This window comes from Zootermopsis nevadensis, unplaced genomic scaffold (genome assembly GCF_977971745.1).
Source record: "Zootermopsis nevadensis isolate Lab colony 2312 unplaced genomic scaffold, Znev_1.0 Znev_ptg000030l, whole genome shotgun sequence".
In the NCBI taxonomy this organism is placed as follows: Eukaryota; Metazoa; Arthropoda; class Insecta; order Blattodea; family Termopsidae; genus Zootermopsis; species Zootermopsis nevadensis.
Window position 1 is genome coordinate 10,465,225 of NW_028259162.1, and position 13,641 is coordinate 10,478,865.

The following is a 13,641-nucleotide window of genomic DNA, read 5'->3' on the forward strand; positions in this document are numbered from 1 at the left end:
TTATTGTGGGGCAGATGTCAACCAAGAATATTATGTAATTTATACCTACGCCTAATTCCGTCAGGCAGTTAATTTATTTACTTCTTACGTAATTATCTATTACAGCTCTCAACGAATCTTACTTGTTTTTAATTATTTGCAATAATGATGGGAAAATTTTAAAATAAATCTCAGATAAATAGGGTGTACTGATTTGTATCGGATTTATCTGCCTCAGGATAGGGACTTTTGGTGCATTGTGGTTACGATAATGAACATTGGTAGTTAGTACTGCTCCATATTCAGAATGTTGTGGGTTCGAATTTTGCTTCGAAGGCTATCTGTCGTTTGCCCTCCCAGGAAGTACTAAACAACTAGCTCTATTACTTCCTTCCACACCCTTTTTCATCATTCTTTGTCATTCTATCATTTAAAGATGTAGGCCGAAATCAATAATACGTAATACACGAAGGTGATAAAAATGTAAGGATATGTTTTCCTCTGTGTGTAAGTTTCACGCAAAGAAAACTTTTTATGGATGTTGAAGTCAAGATCCCTATGTTCTATATTTCACAGTTGTATTAGGGTAAGTGGCTAGATTCGTTTTATCAGCAGGGGAAGGAGACGGCAGAAAACAATCACGAGTCTGGGCGGACTTCACAGTCGGTCTGGAAAAATTACTGTCTTTGCCAGGAATCCTGGCCATTCATCTCATTTTACTGTTTCGGCCGTCTATGCAGTTGATAAAGTGTCGTTAAATGAACGAAGATATGTACCACTTGTTTGTTACTAAACCTTTTTTGAGTTTAGGAGTCTCTCCGCACGCTGCGTGAAAACGAATAGATCTACTGGGACAGCGCTGTGAACTTAATTACATTGTGCGGTGGTCATTACTATCCGGGTCTTCATGCCGTCTGTTCAGCTGTCTGAAGGTCTTCGGCGGGCCTGAGGACGGCCAGCACCTAAAAGTGTGCCAGATGGCATTGCGGTTTCGAAGAGAAGGGAAAAAAATACTTGAGAAAGAAACAACAATAATGTAGCGGGCAAGAAACAGAGGGAAGACAGGTACTCGATCGATTATTGTTGTGTAGCATTAATTCGAATATTTAATTAAATATTCTGTTCAAGTTCGTGATAGCTTAATTATTAAATCAGTCTTTGATAGTGAAAAGTGATCCTATTATGGACGCAATTTGACTTCAGTTACGCGTACCGGTGGGAACAATCGCACGTAGATTTCTCAATTCGCTGTACAGACATCTCGTCTTTAGTTATCAAGATATTGATTCTTAATTAACATGAGACAATGTCTTAGACAATCAACTGACTACCAAGACAGTGATTCGATTACCTGTAGATGCAAGAATGTATTGAGAGTGAATTTTGAGATTCTCACGGCAACGAGGATGCAGATGGCTGTCGCTGTCTTGTGCCGTGTTGCTCCGTGCAATTTGGTGGAAATTTACCGAACGCCCTAATGAAGGAGGCAGCAAGCAGCTGTGAAACGTTGGTGTACCGGACTACTTTGAATCCGTCATTGTGTCCATAAGAGCCCAGCCAGCCTCTTGGCCGATGGGTTCCTGGCGTAAAGCGCGACTGCAGAGGATCCAGTCACATCAGAACCCTGAAGATGGGGGACAGAGTTTGTTCCCGAAACGTCGGTTTATTACGGTAACCATTTAACGCGGCTGATTGCAAGAGAAGATTTTATTGGTTAGATCTTGTTAATCTTTAAAAATAGGTCTAGTTAGGAGCCGGTGTAGCTCAGTCAGTGTAATGATTAACTGAGGTTCGATCCCCGACGGGGGGCAGAGGATTTTTCCTCTAGCCTCTGCGTCCAGACCGGCTCTGGGGCCCACCCAGCCTCCTCTACAATAGGTACGGGGTCCTTTCCCGGGGGTAGAGCTCGGCCGGGGTGTGATGCTGACCACTCACCCCCATCTAGTGCCGAGGTCAAGGAAGAGAGGAGCTATACCTCCACTCACCCCAAGCGCCTGCATGGCGTGTAGCAGTGCAGATTTTCTTTTAGGTCTAAGTATTGAACAAGAGATAAACGGTAAATATTAGGTCAGGTGATAGTGATTTTGATTATCCCTGCTAGAGGACATGCTGTCTTAGAAGGATTTGAGGTTTTCACGGCGGTGAGTACGAAGATGGTTGTCTTCTGGGCCGTAATCCAGAAGACATCTGTCTTTGGACATTCTGTCTTGTTGAATGGTTTGTGGTCTTCTAAGTTTCTCCATGTCAGATTTGGTATTATCTTCTGATAGGATACGTCCGATACTTGCAACCTTCTTCCTGTTCCTCTCTTCGATATCATCCTACGCTATCTCATTTGACGCTACGTATCCTCATTAGTTAATATAGCGTCGTAAAATAACTAGATTAAAATGTTTTCTTCGCTGAATTGAGAGATAATGATTCTGTTCAGTTTTATGAGCTGTTTGTTTATATACTTAATTACTCTTTGGCCAACGGAAAATAGCAGAATATTTATAACTGGGAGGAATATATTGTGGCCTATTTAATCTCCCTAATTCAAATAGGAATTACGACTATTATAGGTTATCGTTGCTTTCTCTAATTGTGCTAGTTCTTCGGAAATTTGAGGACAAACCGGTTATTTCTTTTGGAAACTCATGGTAGCAACGCGAAACATCAATTTCTCTTTAACTTGCCGAATGTGACAGGAAAATTATAGGTGTGGTGGCATTTTGCAACGAGAGACGCGTTCTCTCTTTAGCGTTCTTTTACAGTAACACAGTTCCCGTTTCTATTCTGCTTTTAAGAAGGAATTATAATGAATTTGCTGGCAATAAAACAAATTAATAAACGGGAAGTAAAGACAATTTATTTTTATTCAATTAAATATATTAAACTACAATAAACTAGCATATGGAATCCTATAGTTCAGTTATAAAATATGACCAAAGTATTGTGTAATTAAAATGTTATGAAGATGAATGTTTTATAGGACCTTGCGCCGTTTAGTCTGGTAGAAGTTAACCGATGTTTTAAAGATACTCTCTGCCTCTGTCATTAGGTCGATTGTCTTGATGAAGAAGGCAGCACGCACCTCTGAAACATCAGTAAATTTCTACCAGACTACGCGCAGCATCCTAGAACACAGTTATCTTTCAACCTGTCGTCGTGAAACTTGAAATATCACAAAAAGTTACGAATTTTCTATTATGTCTAGTTTATAACAAGCCTATTAACTTCATGCAGACGTCACTAATTGTATTTTCTATACTTCATTATCAGACGTACCCATGATTATTCCTAATGCCTCTCGCATCAATCGCTATAATTTTAAATGTGTGTTTATAAAAATTAAATGATGCAAGCAAGTGCTGTGTTAATATTATAAGCCTTTTAGAATATTAAAACAAGGGAATAAATAATTCACATTCAATCGTTTTTTGTTATCAAGGAAAATCCTCTTGCCACCTTGAGAGGGTATGTAAATGATAAGACCGCGAGACGTGTCCAATTGTTTAATTCTTCAAAACGCGTTTCGATGGTGAGGTTTCCGGTCAACGCGGCTACTAGTATGAAATTGACTGTCTTCTTGGATGTTGAACCATGTAGTATAGTAGAAATTAACATCCTGTCGATGGAGATTGTGAGGGACTCTGAAACTTCTCTTACTTTAAACCCGGTTACACGGCGCAACGTCCCAGAAGACAGTGATTTTTACGTTTGCCTGCTTTACGACAATGGGCTCTGCGGTGCGCTGTTCTCCTCAAGGGCGCCAGTTCTGTCTGCCGCTCCAACAGTCGTAGCAACCACAAAAAGTACAACACACAACAGGTAGGAAGCTCCTCCTTCCTTCCAAGCTCCCTTTCCGGTCGCGTTCAATTTTCATTCTAGTAGCCCTGGTAGCCGTGGGCTCCCCCCTGTCCTCTTGCTATACTTTCGTCATGTGACCGTAGAGCCCAGTTTTAATTGGTTAGAAGGCACGCGCTGTTGTAAGGGCCCCAGAGGACTGAAAGCGAATTGAGGGGGGGGGGGGGGGTTGTATGCTTCCATATGGGTTACAGTGGAAGGAATACATCAAGGTGATATAAAATGCTATAACAGGTTGCTTATGAGCTTAGTGCCGTGTTGGTCGGCGGTTGGTTGATGCTGGAGTGTTTGTGGGTTGCCTGTCGGAAACACGTGGTAACCTGTGCTACTATCAGTTGTATTCAGTGTTGTTGTAGCTAAGAGACTGCTGAAATTTGAAAATTTTTCGTTGTAATTATGTTTTATTTGAACTATTTTGCAGTGCTAATCGGAAACACTGAATGAAGTGAATTACGTTTTTTTTATATTTATAATATTATTTGAGATACGACGTAATAAAAATCTTAAGTACTTTGATTTGTGATGGCTGCGGCAACAGATATGTTTCGTTATATTTACCTGTGCGGTAATAAAGACAACAGTGACACTTCCAGCTTCGTAACAACATCCACAGAATCTGCAGTGTTACCACCTTCTCCATCTAATCAACATTCAGCACAGACGACTTACGTATTGCCCCATCTGTGTTCCGATACCTCTTCTCAGTTTATCTCATCCTCACTGACGTCAACTTCACCTCTGCCTTTTACATGTCCATCGACACACTCCCCTATTACCAAATTATCACCAAATATTTTAAAGAATTCATCTTCTTCGAGCTTACATAATCGAAGCTTCGATAACCTCTCTGACGGCTGTCATACTCCGAGTCCCGACAGTTTCCGTTCTGTCAGTCCCACATCCGATATCATGGACCAGCAGAGTAACTTGCCGGTGCTTCACAAATTTGGAGCCGAGAATGACAAGCAGTACACGCCGCTGCAAAACTACGCTTTCAGGGGACCTGCCACTTCGCATTTGAACAATGTGTATGAATATAACAAATCCTACCAGAGGATGGCAATCGACGAGAATGTCAACAAAAATTCATTGGTTTCTTCAGCAATGGAAGCTGCGAAAGACATAAGAAAGAGTAACGGACAGAATAGGAGAAGTGTTGTAGTGTCAAATAACAGCCAAAGAACGTTGAAGACCATTGATGAAAAGAAAGACAGCGCGTATCTGAAACAGAAGAGCGAAGACTTCAGTAGTACTGGATGTGACATGATAGACAATGAGTGTGATGATTTTGATGATGACAGTCTTATGCAAGACAGCGGCGATGAATCGATGTGTCATGATGACATAAGGCACGAAGAAAAGAGGAAACAACAGCAGAAAACAAAGCGACGCTCGAGCAATAAACTGGTGAGTCCAGTGGTTATGAAGAAGAGACGCTTGGCCGCGAATGCTCGAGAGAGACGTCGCATGCAGAACTTGAACAAGGCGTTCGACCGTCTTCGGACACATCTCCCATCGCTTGGAAACGATCGGCAGTTGTCAAAGTTTGAGACACTGCAGATGGCTCAGACTTACATTACAGCTTTAAATGATTTACTCCAGTGACGTCATAAAACTTTTGTAACGTGTGGCCTGAAATGATCAGGACTGTAACTGGATTTATCCGCAGAAAGTACCTCAACTTGATATATAACTCTGTGACGTTTACCAGTGTATTATTACATGTAATTATTAATTATTAGGATACGTATTGAGTCTAGTGATACATAATTGCTCATCAGTTGGTAAAAGGCCTAACAATAAAGACAAATTAAGGGACGGGCTGTGAGAATAAACTTCATTTTGTATGCGAATTAACGAAATGAAAAGACTTCAATGCTGGAACAGAATACGTAGTGAGAGATACATTTCTTATTATAGTTTCTTACGTCGCTTGGTGTTTGAAGTTTACTGCCGCATCCTAGTTCATATAAATAGATTTGATGTTTGAATACATATAATAGGATCAGGCCCTCCCTTGCTGGAACAGTTCACTATGTACCTACGTAACCAAGTTCAGTTGTTGATGTTTGTATACATCTATGTACAGTGCCATTTTTATGTAAATAGTTTGTTGTTTAAATTCATGGGCGTTATAAAATGTGCTGTATAGACACTTATTTTTGTTACACGTATGACAGTTAGAATATTGCTGAGTTTTATAAGACAAAGTGACAAATTTCTGTAAATAAAGTATATTGTTTCCCCCCAGTATAAGGAAAAATATTTATTACATAATTGTCGATATTGGTCTTCTACGTTGTAACGTCATGTGGATTTGTAGGTAGAATAAACTTGCTCTATTCATCGTCACCTCAGAAGATGAAGCAGTATGCATTTATGAAACGTCGGTATTTTCCTTCAACTGTACATGGCGTTACAACCCAGAAGACCAACAAACACGTTTTTACCACCAAGTCGTGTTTATGTGAGTTATATTTTTAACTGAAATTTATAAAATTAATTAAATAACCATATTAGTAGGGCATAAAGAATGTTCTTTGTAAAAAAATTAGAAACCTCCTTTTTTTCTTATATTTGTTGTATGCAATATGAAAGCCAGTATTTATTCCTAGATTGAAGCCTACTAATATATTGTAATTGGCATAATGTTTGTTTTGTTTCAAAATAATTAGTATATAAATTACAATTTTTAACCATATAACAAATATAATTTGTACGGTGTTTATTCTGTAATTAAAACACTATCATTTACTTACTTATGGACACCAGCACTTTAACATTGGGGTTAGAACTCAACTATTTTTACACTGGTCTGAAATGGACCGACATTTACAGGGTAGATTTAAAGATTTGTTCTGTTTGGTGGTACTTGTTACAATTTAATATTACGGAAACGGGAACAAATATTAAAATATGATTGGGATATTGCAATTATTTTTGGCGTGCTCTTTCACATTGTTAAATGGGTACTTTGTTACCATGACATGATGTGCCTTAAGATTTCGAAAGAAGGAGATAGCCTGGAGATATGTAGGGTGCCTGCGAATATATTGAACACGTAATCACAAACATCCGACCAGGGGTGATCCTTTAGCATTGATGTTGGGGAGGTGTTAACTGCCAACCGTAAGGAAAACTATAATGTTAAAAAATGTTGCGCATGTTCTGAGGCTCTTTTGAACAGGGTAGTGAACCTTCAGGTTCTATTAAAGGTGAGGAATTTCTTTGACCAACTGAGCGTATTCTGTAATCTTTGCAGTTACTTACTTCCACTAACGGTAATAATTGCTTATTGTAGTAAGACTTGCTAGTTATTTACATTATTATTATCATCGTGAGTTTTATTAATAAGACACAAGAATACGTTACAGATTCAGATAACTGTATTGAGATTAAGGGATATTTCGCACCCACGACTACTCTAAGGAGAGTTCATACAGATCTAATTCGGTCGCCGCACCCACTTCTAGTCTTTGCGTGCTTATACCAGGTAGAACTCAACACCAATCAACCGACACCTGATATTAACATCTAGAGTTTCGGGCAGGTCTGAGGATTGGACAGTCTGATGCTTTACTGGTCAGAAAGGAACGTTTATGTACAAGATCGGTTAATTAGATACAGATCCATTGGCAGAGAGGGTTGTGATAGTAGCCCGTGTTATTTTACAGTTGCTGTGTCACGACTTGAGCCACAATTGGTACGTAATTACTGGGAAAGTGTTTTGCCGGTTTCATAAAGTTAACTTGTCTACGACCTTTCAAATAAATGGAACTTAAATCCGTTACTTTCTACACCATAGGCTGTGGATCTCTTTTATGAAAGGAAAAGGTTTAAGCTGATTCTTACTTACATTATCTGTTGCTTGTAATAACTGTGATTAACGTTGCCATCATGTTTGTCTGTTTTTCTGTCACTTTTTGACTTCATAAATAAACCATCAAGTTAATATAATACTATGTACGTAGAACCGGATGTATTTCCGGATAAATAACAGCCATCATGATTGAAAAATGGTCGTGATCATGCAATAGAAATTAATATCTGATAGAAACTTCATTAACTGGAACACACAAATCTATTTCAATTCTTTCAAGGTTCCGGTATAGGAATTCAAGAGAAAGATATGAGACTCAAGCGATTATCACTTACTGCAGGCCAGATCTATTTGTTTAAAACTTCACTTTCAATCAGGCATAGGCTGTAGAATTTTATTGAGTAATTGTTGACGACGTCTATATTATTACCGTCTTTTTGAGATGTCAATTATATTATCATAATTATTATAGGCCTACGCATCACTTATGAAAAGAGCATTCTAGTGAATACATTAGCATAATAGATCCAGAATAGTATAAAGTAGGAATCTTAATGTAAAAGTGGTTGGTAGCTTAGGACTCGTCCCTTTATAAATTTAAAGGAGCAAAGAACGACCTTTAGTCCTAAAAACATTTACTAAATGAAGAAGGCACCGTAGGCGGCTTCTTCCAAAAAGTAAAAAGTAGTCATTAGTGTTAACTAAAGCAGCAACATAAAACACTGTCCCCTGCTCAGTTCTCTCATAACGCACCCACAGTCTGATTTTGCCCCGGGCTTTGCGGTACTGCAAGGAACAGAGGATTTGTGCAGTCATCACACAGTGAAAACGACCGTGGGACAGGACCCGATCATTTGCCGTAAGCCCCACATTTTATTATTGAAAAGTTTACCTACTCTGTAACGAAACAACAAAAGCTCTAGTACAATATCTGGTAACCTATTCGGAACGTACTTGATTCGGGCTGAAGGTGAAAATCTTTTGCGTGTTTTCATAGTCTACCTAGATGAACTTTAGAATAGAAATAATTGTCGGTGTTTTATTCGATATTACAGTCTCAGATACCGATATGTATGTTAAGTTGTAATAGACTATTAAGGAAAGAAATTACGACTTTCAATTTTAAAATTAAGTCGTTCTAAACCTTAATCTATTTCTATTATAATTCGTACTTGTTTACGCCAAAACCGAGAAGAATAAGATAATCATTTTCACCACCGAGAAAAACTAAAATCCAGAATACAGTCATCCTCAAATTTCATATTACGAGTGGATAGAACCAAGACATAAAGACGCATTTAGTTTAACAAACACCAAAAACAAGAATATCAGACGTTAGTCAATTTGTGGATGTTAAGTTATAGAAATATCACGTAAAACACTACCGCGAAGTTATTAAAAAAGTATTCATCAGAATTTGATGAATTTATGATGTGGGAAATATTCCCCTCGTATGAAGTTTTGTACACGCGATGATATGTATTCATACCGCGTTGTAAAATATTTATGTAAGTTTTGCTGTAAAGTATTTTTTCTGGTATCGACTAAGGGTGGATTTGGAGTGAGGCCTATGGACAGATCTGTACATGAACCCTATGTGGTAAGGTTCTGCACGTTTCAAAATATATACACCTGTGTAATTTATAGGTTTCTCCCAGGGAATGACCTCGTGCCAGACTGCTAAAGAACTCACTCCCGTGAAATTTATGCGTGAACAATTCCCCTCATTGCTAAAAGGATTGCATTGGGTGTAAAAGTTATGGCCCATTATGTTGGCCACCCAACCAAGCTTGCACAAATTGGAGACCTCCCCACATCGTAAAGATGTGAAATATTTCTATTTTTGTCTCTAAAATTTATAGCTTAACTTTTCCTTTTGAAGAGGGGTTTCGCTTAGTTCTTATTCAAGCATTTAAGGTTCCTTTAATTGATCATTGTACACTGTGGAAACTAATATTTTTTAAAAGAAAGGTTTTCGTGGGGTGAAGAAACAGCATGATTACAGTGACAAAGAAATCATCATTCTCAACAATATTTTTTTCTTAATTACCTCTGGAGGCTTAAGAAGACCATTTTTATTATTAACGTTTTAGTGTTTTGTGGAATGGAAAGGATCTGTAATCTTAGACCTAGAAAAAACCTCTACAGTCAACAGTTCTAATGAACGGATTTATGTTTGTAAGGACTAAGGAAAAGCGCAGTGTGATGCTTTATCTTCTGTATATGCAACTACGAATCAAAGCAGTTCCTCCTTTGTTTCTACATTATTTGAATGTTCACTGAAAATGTGGGTAATTCATAAACATTTCATGAATGGTAATTCGGGCCTAAAATTAATGCTGGGAATAATACTTTCCGAGATGGATAGAAATATATTCCCCCAATAACATTTTTTTAGATTCCCTCCCCAGCTATAGTATTAAATTTAATGGAAACTCGTAGAATAGTTTTTGAAATGGAACACGTGGATAAGAAATGAAATAGAAATAAATTATCTTCTTATTAAAGACATTTGCAATAAGCGCATAAAATTTAAAGTAAACCATATTAGTTTTACCACTCAAGAAATATATTAATTGTAACATAAAAAACTAAAACATATATTTGTGTGCTGTTACACTTTTGGGGTTGAAGATCATTTTGAAACTAGTGGCCCATCGAGGAATCATGTATTTGTATTACCTGATTTTCAGTCATAAATTTTGTTGTTCTTGCATGTTTACTAATTGTCACTATAAAAACAAACCAGGATTTGATTGACGAGCCAAATAAATCGGGAAATGGGCAGAATTTTATAGCAACACAAGTCGAAGTGTTTGCATTAATTGCATTTTTATTTACGATGCAATATTCTGTTAGCTTTTACGAGTTTCTTCAAATGCTGGATGCGCCTGAAACTTTGTAAGTTTATTCTTCTTCGTCTTAGGTTCAGAGCCGAGTAGTAGGAAGCATTACCGGATTTAATTCTATGAGAGGAACAATTTATTCTTTTAAAAACTCCTCTTTGAACGTACGGTCCTAACAGTTTCTGAATGCTCCCATTCTCATGTTTACCATAACTGGAATGAACGGAATATTCTATCGATCTTCTTTAGTTCATTTCATCAGCTGGTGAAGAAGGATGTTACGCCACTCTGTGGCAGTTATCAACAGTTCCGCCGGTTTGGCTTTGATCACTGCCAATTTGCGGTCTCATGGAGCGGAACTTAGCTACGCGAAGGAAACCACAAGCAAAACAGTCCTCCGCCCCCACCCCGTGCATTATTCCATAATTTTCCTCGCTGTGGGACACGCTTATTGTAAAAGGTAGCTTCATTGGTTTTGCTGTTGTATTGTAATATGAGAGGCTGTAAAAGTCTATTGTTAAAAATACTGATGAGTCTTGAGGCTCATTAAAAATAAACCTCCCTCATAAGCACACAGCAGTTTTGGACCCTGGCGTGAACGACGGTTATCTGCTTACATTACTACTCACCTCATCTGGAGAGTCTATCTCTTCCTGTATTGCAACCTCTCTTTTACCTTTTATTTCCTCCTCTGTTTCTCTATCTTGCCTTATTTTTCTACGTTTCTTTATTTCTTCGTATTTAATTTATTAATTTATTTATAGTTTATTTAAAGACTCTTTCGGTAAAAATCTCTTAGATTCTGGCTTTTCAGGAGTTCCTACTGCCTCCATCATCAGGGCGATGCTTATCACATTTTAGAAATATCGGTAAACTTCTACTAGACTACAGAGAACAGCAACCCAGACGACACTCATCTTAAGTGTCGCCGCCGTTAGAACCTGAAATTTCATCAACGCTGTCACTAGTTTAGAGTGTGGGCCTATAGCGTTTCGTGAAGGTATAATTAACAAATAAATTGGAAAAATTGTTTTGGATGCAATAGTTTCTTGATTATTCGGTTTTTGTCCGTCTAATCACAATTCATATATAAATTTACAATTAAGATAATTAAAATATCATTTTATGTTCCTCATCGAACAATCGATTTACAATTGGAACATTTTTTTACAACATGTTTCGGTTTCTATATAAACCATCTTCAGGTTTAAAAGTTAAAATTATAAACTTAAAACTTAATTACAATTTCTGATATGCAACTTTTTGGTGATGTTCATTTCCAGATTCATTTTTATATTGGAGTGAATGTTTTTTGATGTTCTACATCGGCCAAAGATGAGAGTGTAGATACATCTTAATGTGTCTGGAAGCACTAACGTATCTGAATAGATGTGGCTCACTACTGATTATCTTATGAATAGTTTCTTGCTTTACATTTGTGTAGAGGAAAACCACGTAATACCTCAGTCAATATAGCTATCTTCGGGTCGAGATTTCAACTCAGAACCTCTCGATTACGAAGCAGGAGAACCGACCACTTGGGCGTCACGTTCAATTTTTATTTCTTGTTGTCTAAACTTGTCTTACATTTCTTGGCTTATCGTAACATTGTACTGAATTCCAGTAACGCTACACATGAGTTTAGTAGACTTGGTAGTTGAATCATCTTACATAAGTGTCACGTATGTCAAGACAGCTTCTTTGACAAGTCGAAGTAATTCTCACTTCAGCAGGTTACCTCATGCCAGTAATATATAAACTGTTACAGCGTCGAAAAATTAAACGACATCAAAGTAGCTATTAAATTTTCATTGTATGACAGTGACTCCTTGGCAAGCTGATAATCTTCATCTATCCAAGATGTTTCTAGCGTTTTATGGAACTCGAAGTTTTATTAACACATTCACAAAAGCCCAATACTGAAACCTGTTCTGAGTTAAATTAATTTTGTCTAAGACTTTCTGCCCCATTTCTTTAACATAATTTTAATACTGTTCTCCCATCTACGTCCAGGTGTTCAAAGTCGTTTCTTCTCTTCAGGTTTTCGAACAAAATAATTATATCGTACACATCCTAGGTATAGGCCTGATCTCAAGACAGTGAATTTCTAATGTAGATAAGCATGGAAAAGATTCGGAAAGCTGAAATAGCATCCAGAATCACCACACAAAGGAAGCGAAGTACGAATACAAAAGAAAATAAGATAAGAGGTTTCTGGTGATTCAGAATATGATGATGGATTGCATTAAATGTGGGTCCATATGATTTATTAACATCATATTAAGCAACAATTAAATTTAATTTGTTTTTCCTGAAAATCTTATATTCATTATTCTTCTGCAATAATATTATGAAATGCATATAGTTAGAGGCATTTTATTGGCTGCCTATTTGCACTAAATTAATATCAAGACCAGCGAATTATTTAAAGCCGCAAAAAAAACACGTTTCGAAACTAGTACTACGTTCTGAGTACACATTTCAACTAAGTATAAAAAGTATTAGTCAGTAGACTTCCTCATTTAACACCGAGTTTGACATAGAAATGATTTAAACATTGAAGGAAGCTCCACCGGATCTGGCACTTTGTGGCGATAATAAACGTTTCGGCACACAAAAGGGAGGCGGCATTTTGCGTGATACTCTGTCCATGAAATTGACATCGTCGGAAGTTTGATATCCCTGCAATTTATAGCACGCGCACTACCTCAGCAGCGACGTTTCCGTGCTCGCCCCGGGGAGAAGAACCCGTATCCCTTCATTACATCGTGATGAACAAGGGAGATACAGCATGGCATCACAGGTCCCTCTGCTTACCGCTAATCAGCGGAACCTTACCGGCAAATCGTTTCTTCGACTTTTTGTTTAGGAAACGACAATATAACGCAAAGTCGTACAGCCATGCTGTTCCCTTCCGAAACACAGTTCTAAGACTGATAGCTCTTACAATGTGTCCAGAAGGCATGAACTTTATCACCTACAAAACTAATTTAACGGTAAACTAGTCTGAGGCTTGGGCATTATTGGCGTTATTGTGATTTGACTTTACCATTCAAACAATGGCTGGTTAGTTTCGTGAAATAGACCACGACCGGTTACCTCTTTCTCCATATATTACAGTCAACAGTGCAAATATCTGTCAATCTC

General features: G+C 37.8%; 1 protein-coding gene across 1 annotated transcript; it reads left to right on the forward strand.

Moving 5' to 3' along the window:
- The first annotated feature begins 4,095 nt into the window (after positions 1–4,095).
- On the forward strand, positions 4,096–6,422 carry ato (atonal). Its single transcript, XM_022058646.2, has one exon. It carries the CDS (start codon positions 4,351–4,353, stop codon positions 5,431–5,433), a length of 1,083 nt encoding a protein of 360 aa, XP_021914338.2. The 5' UTR covers positions 4,096–4,350; the 3' UTR covers positions 5,434–6,422.
- The last annotated feature ends 7,219 nt before the right edge of the window (positions 6,423–13,641 follow it).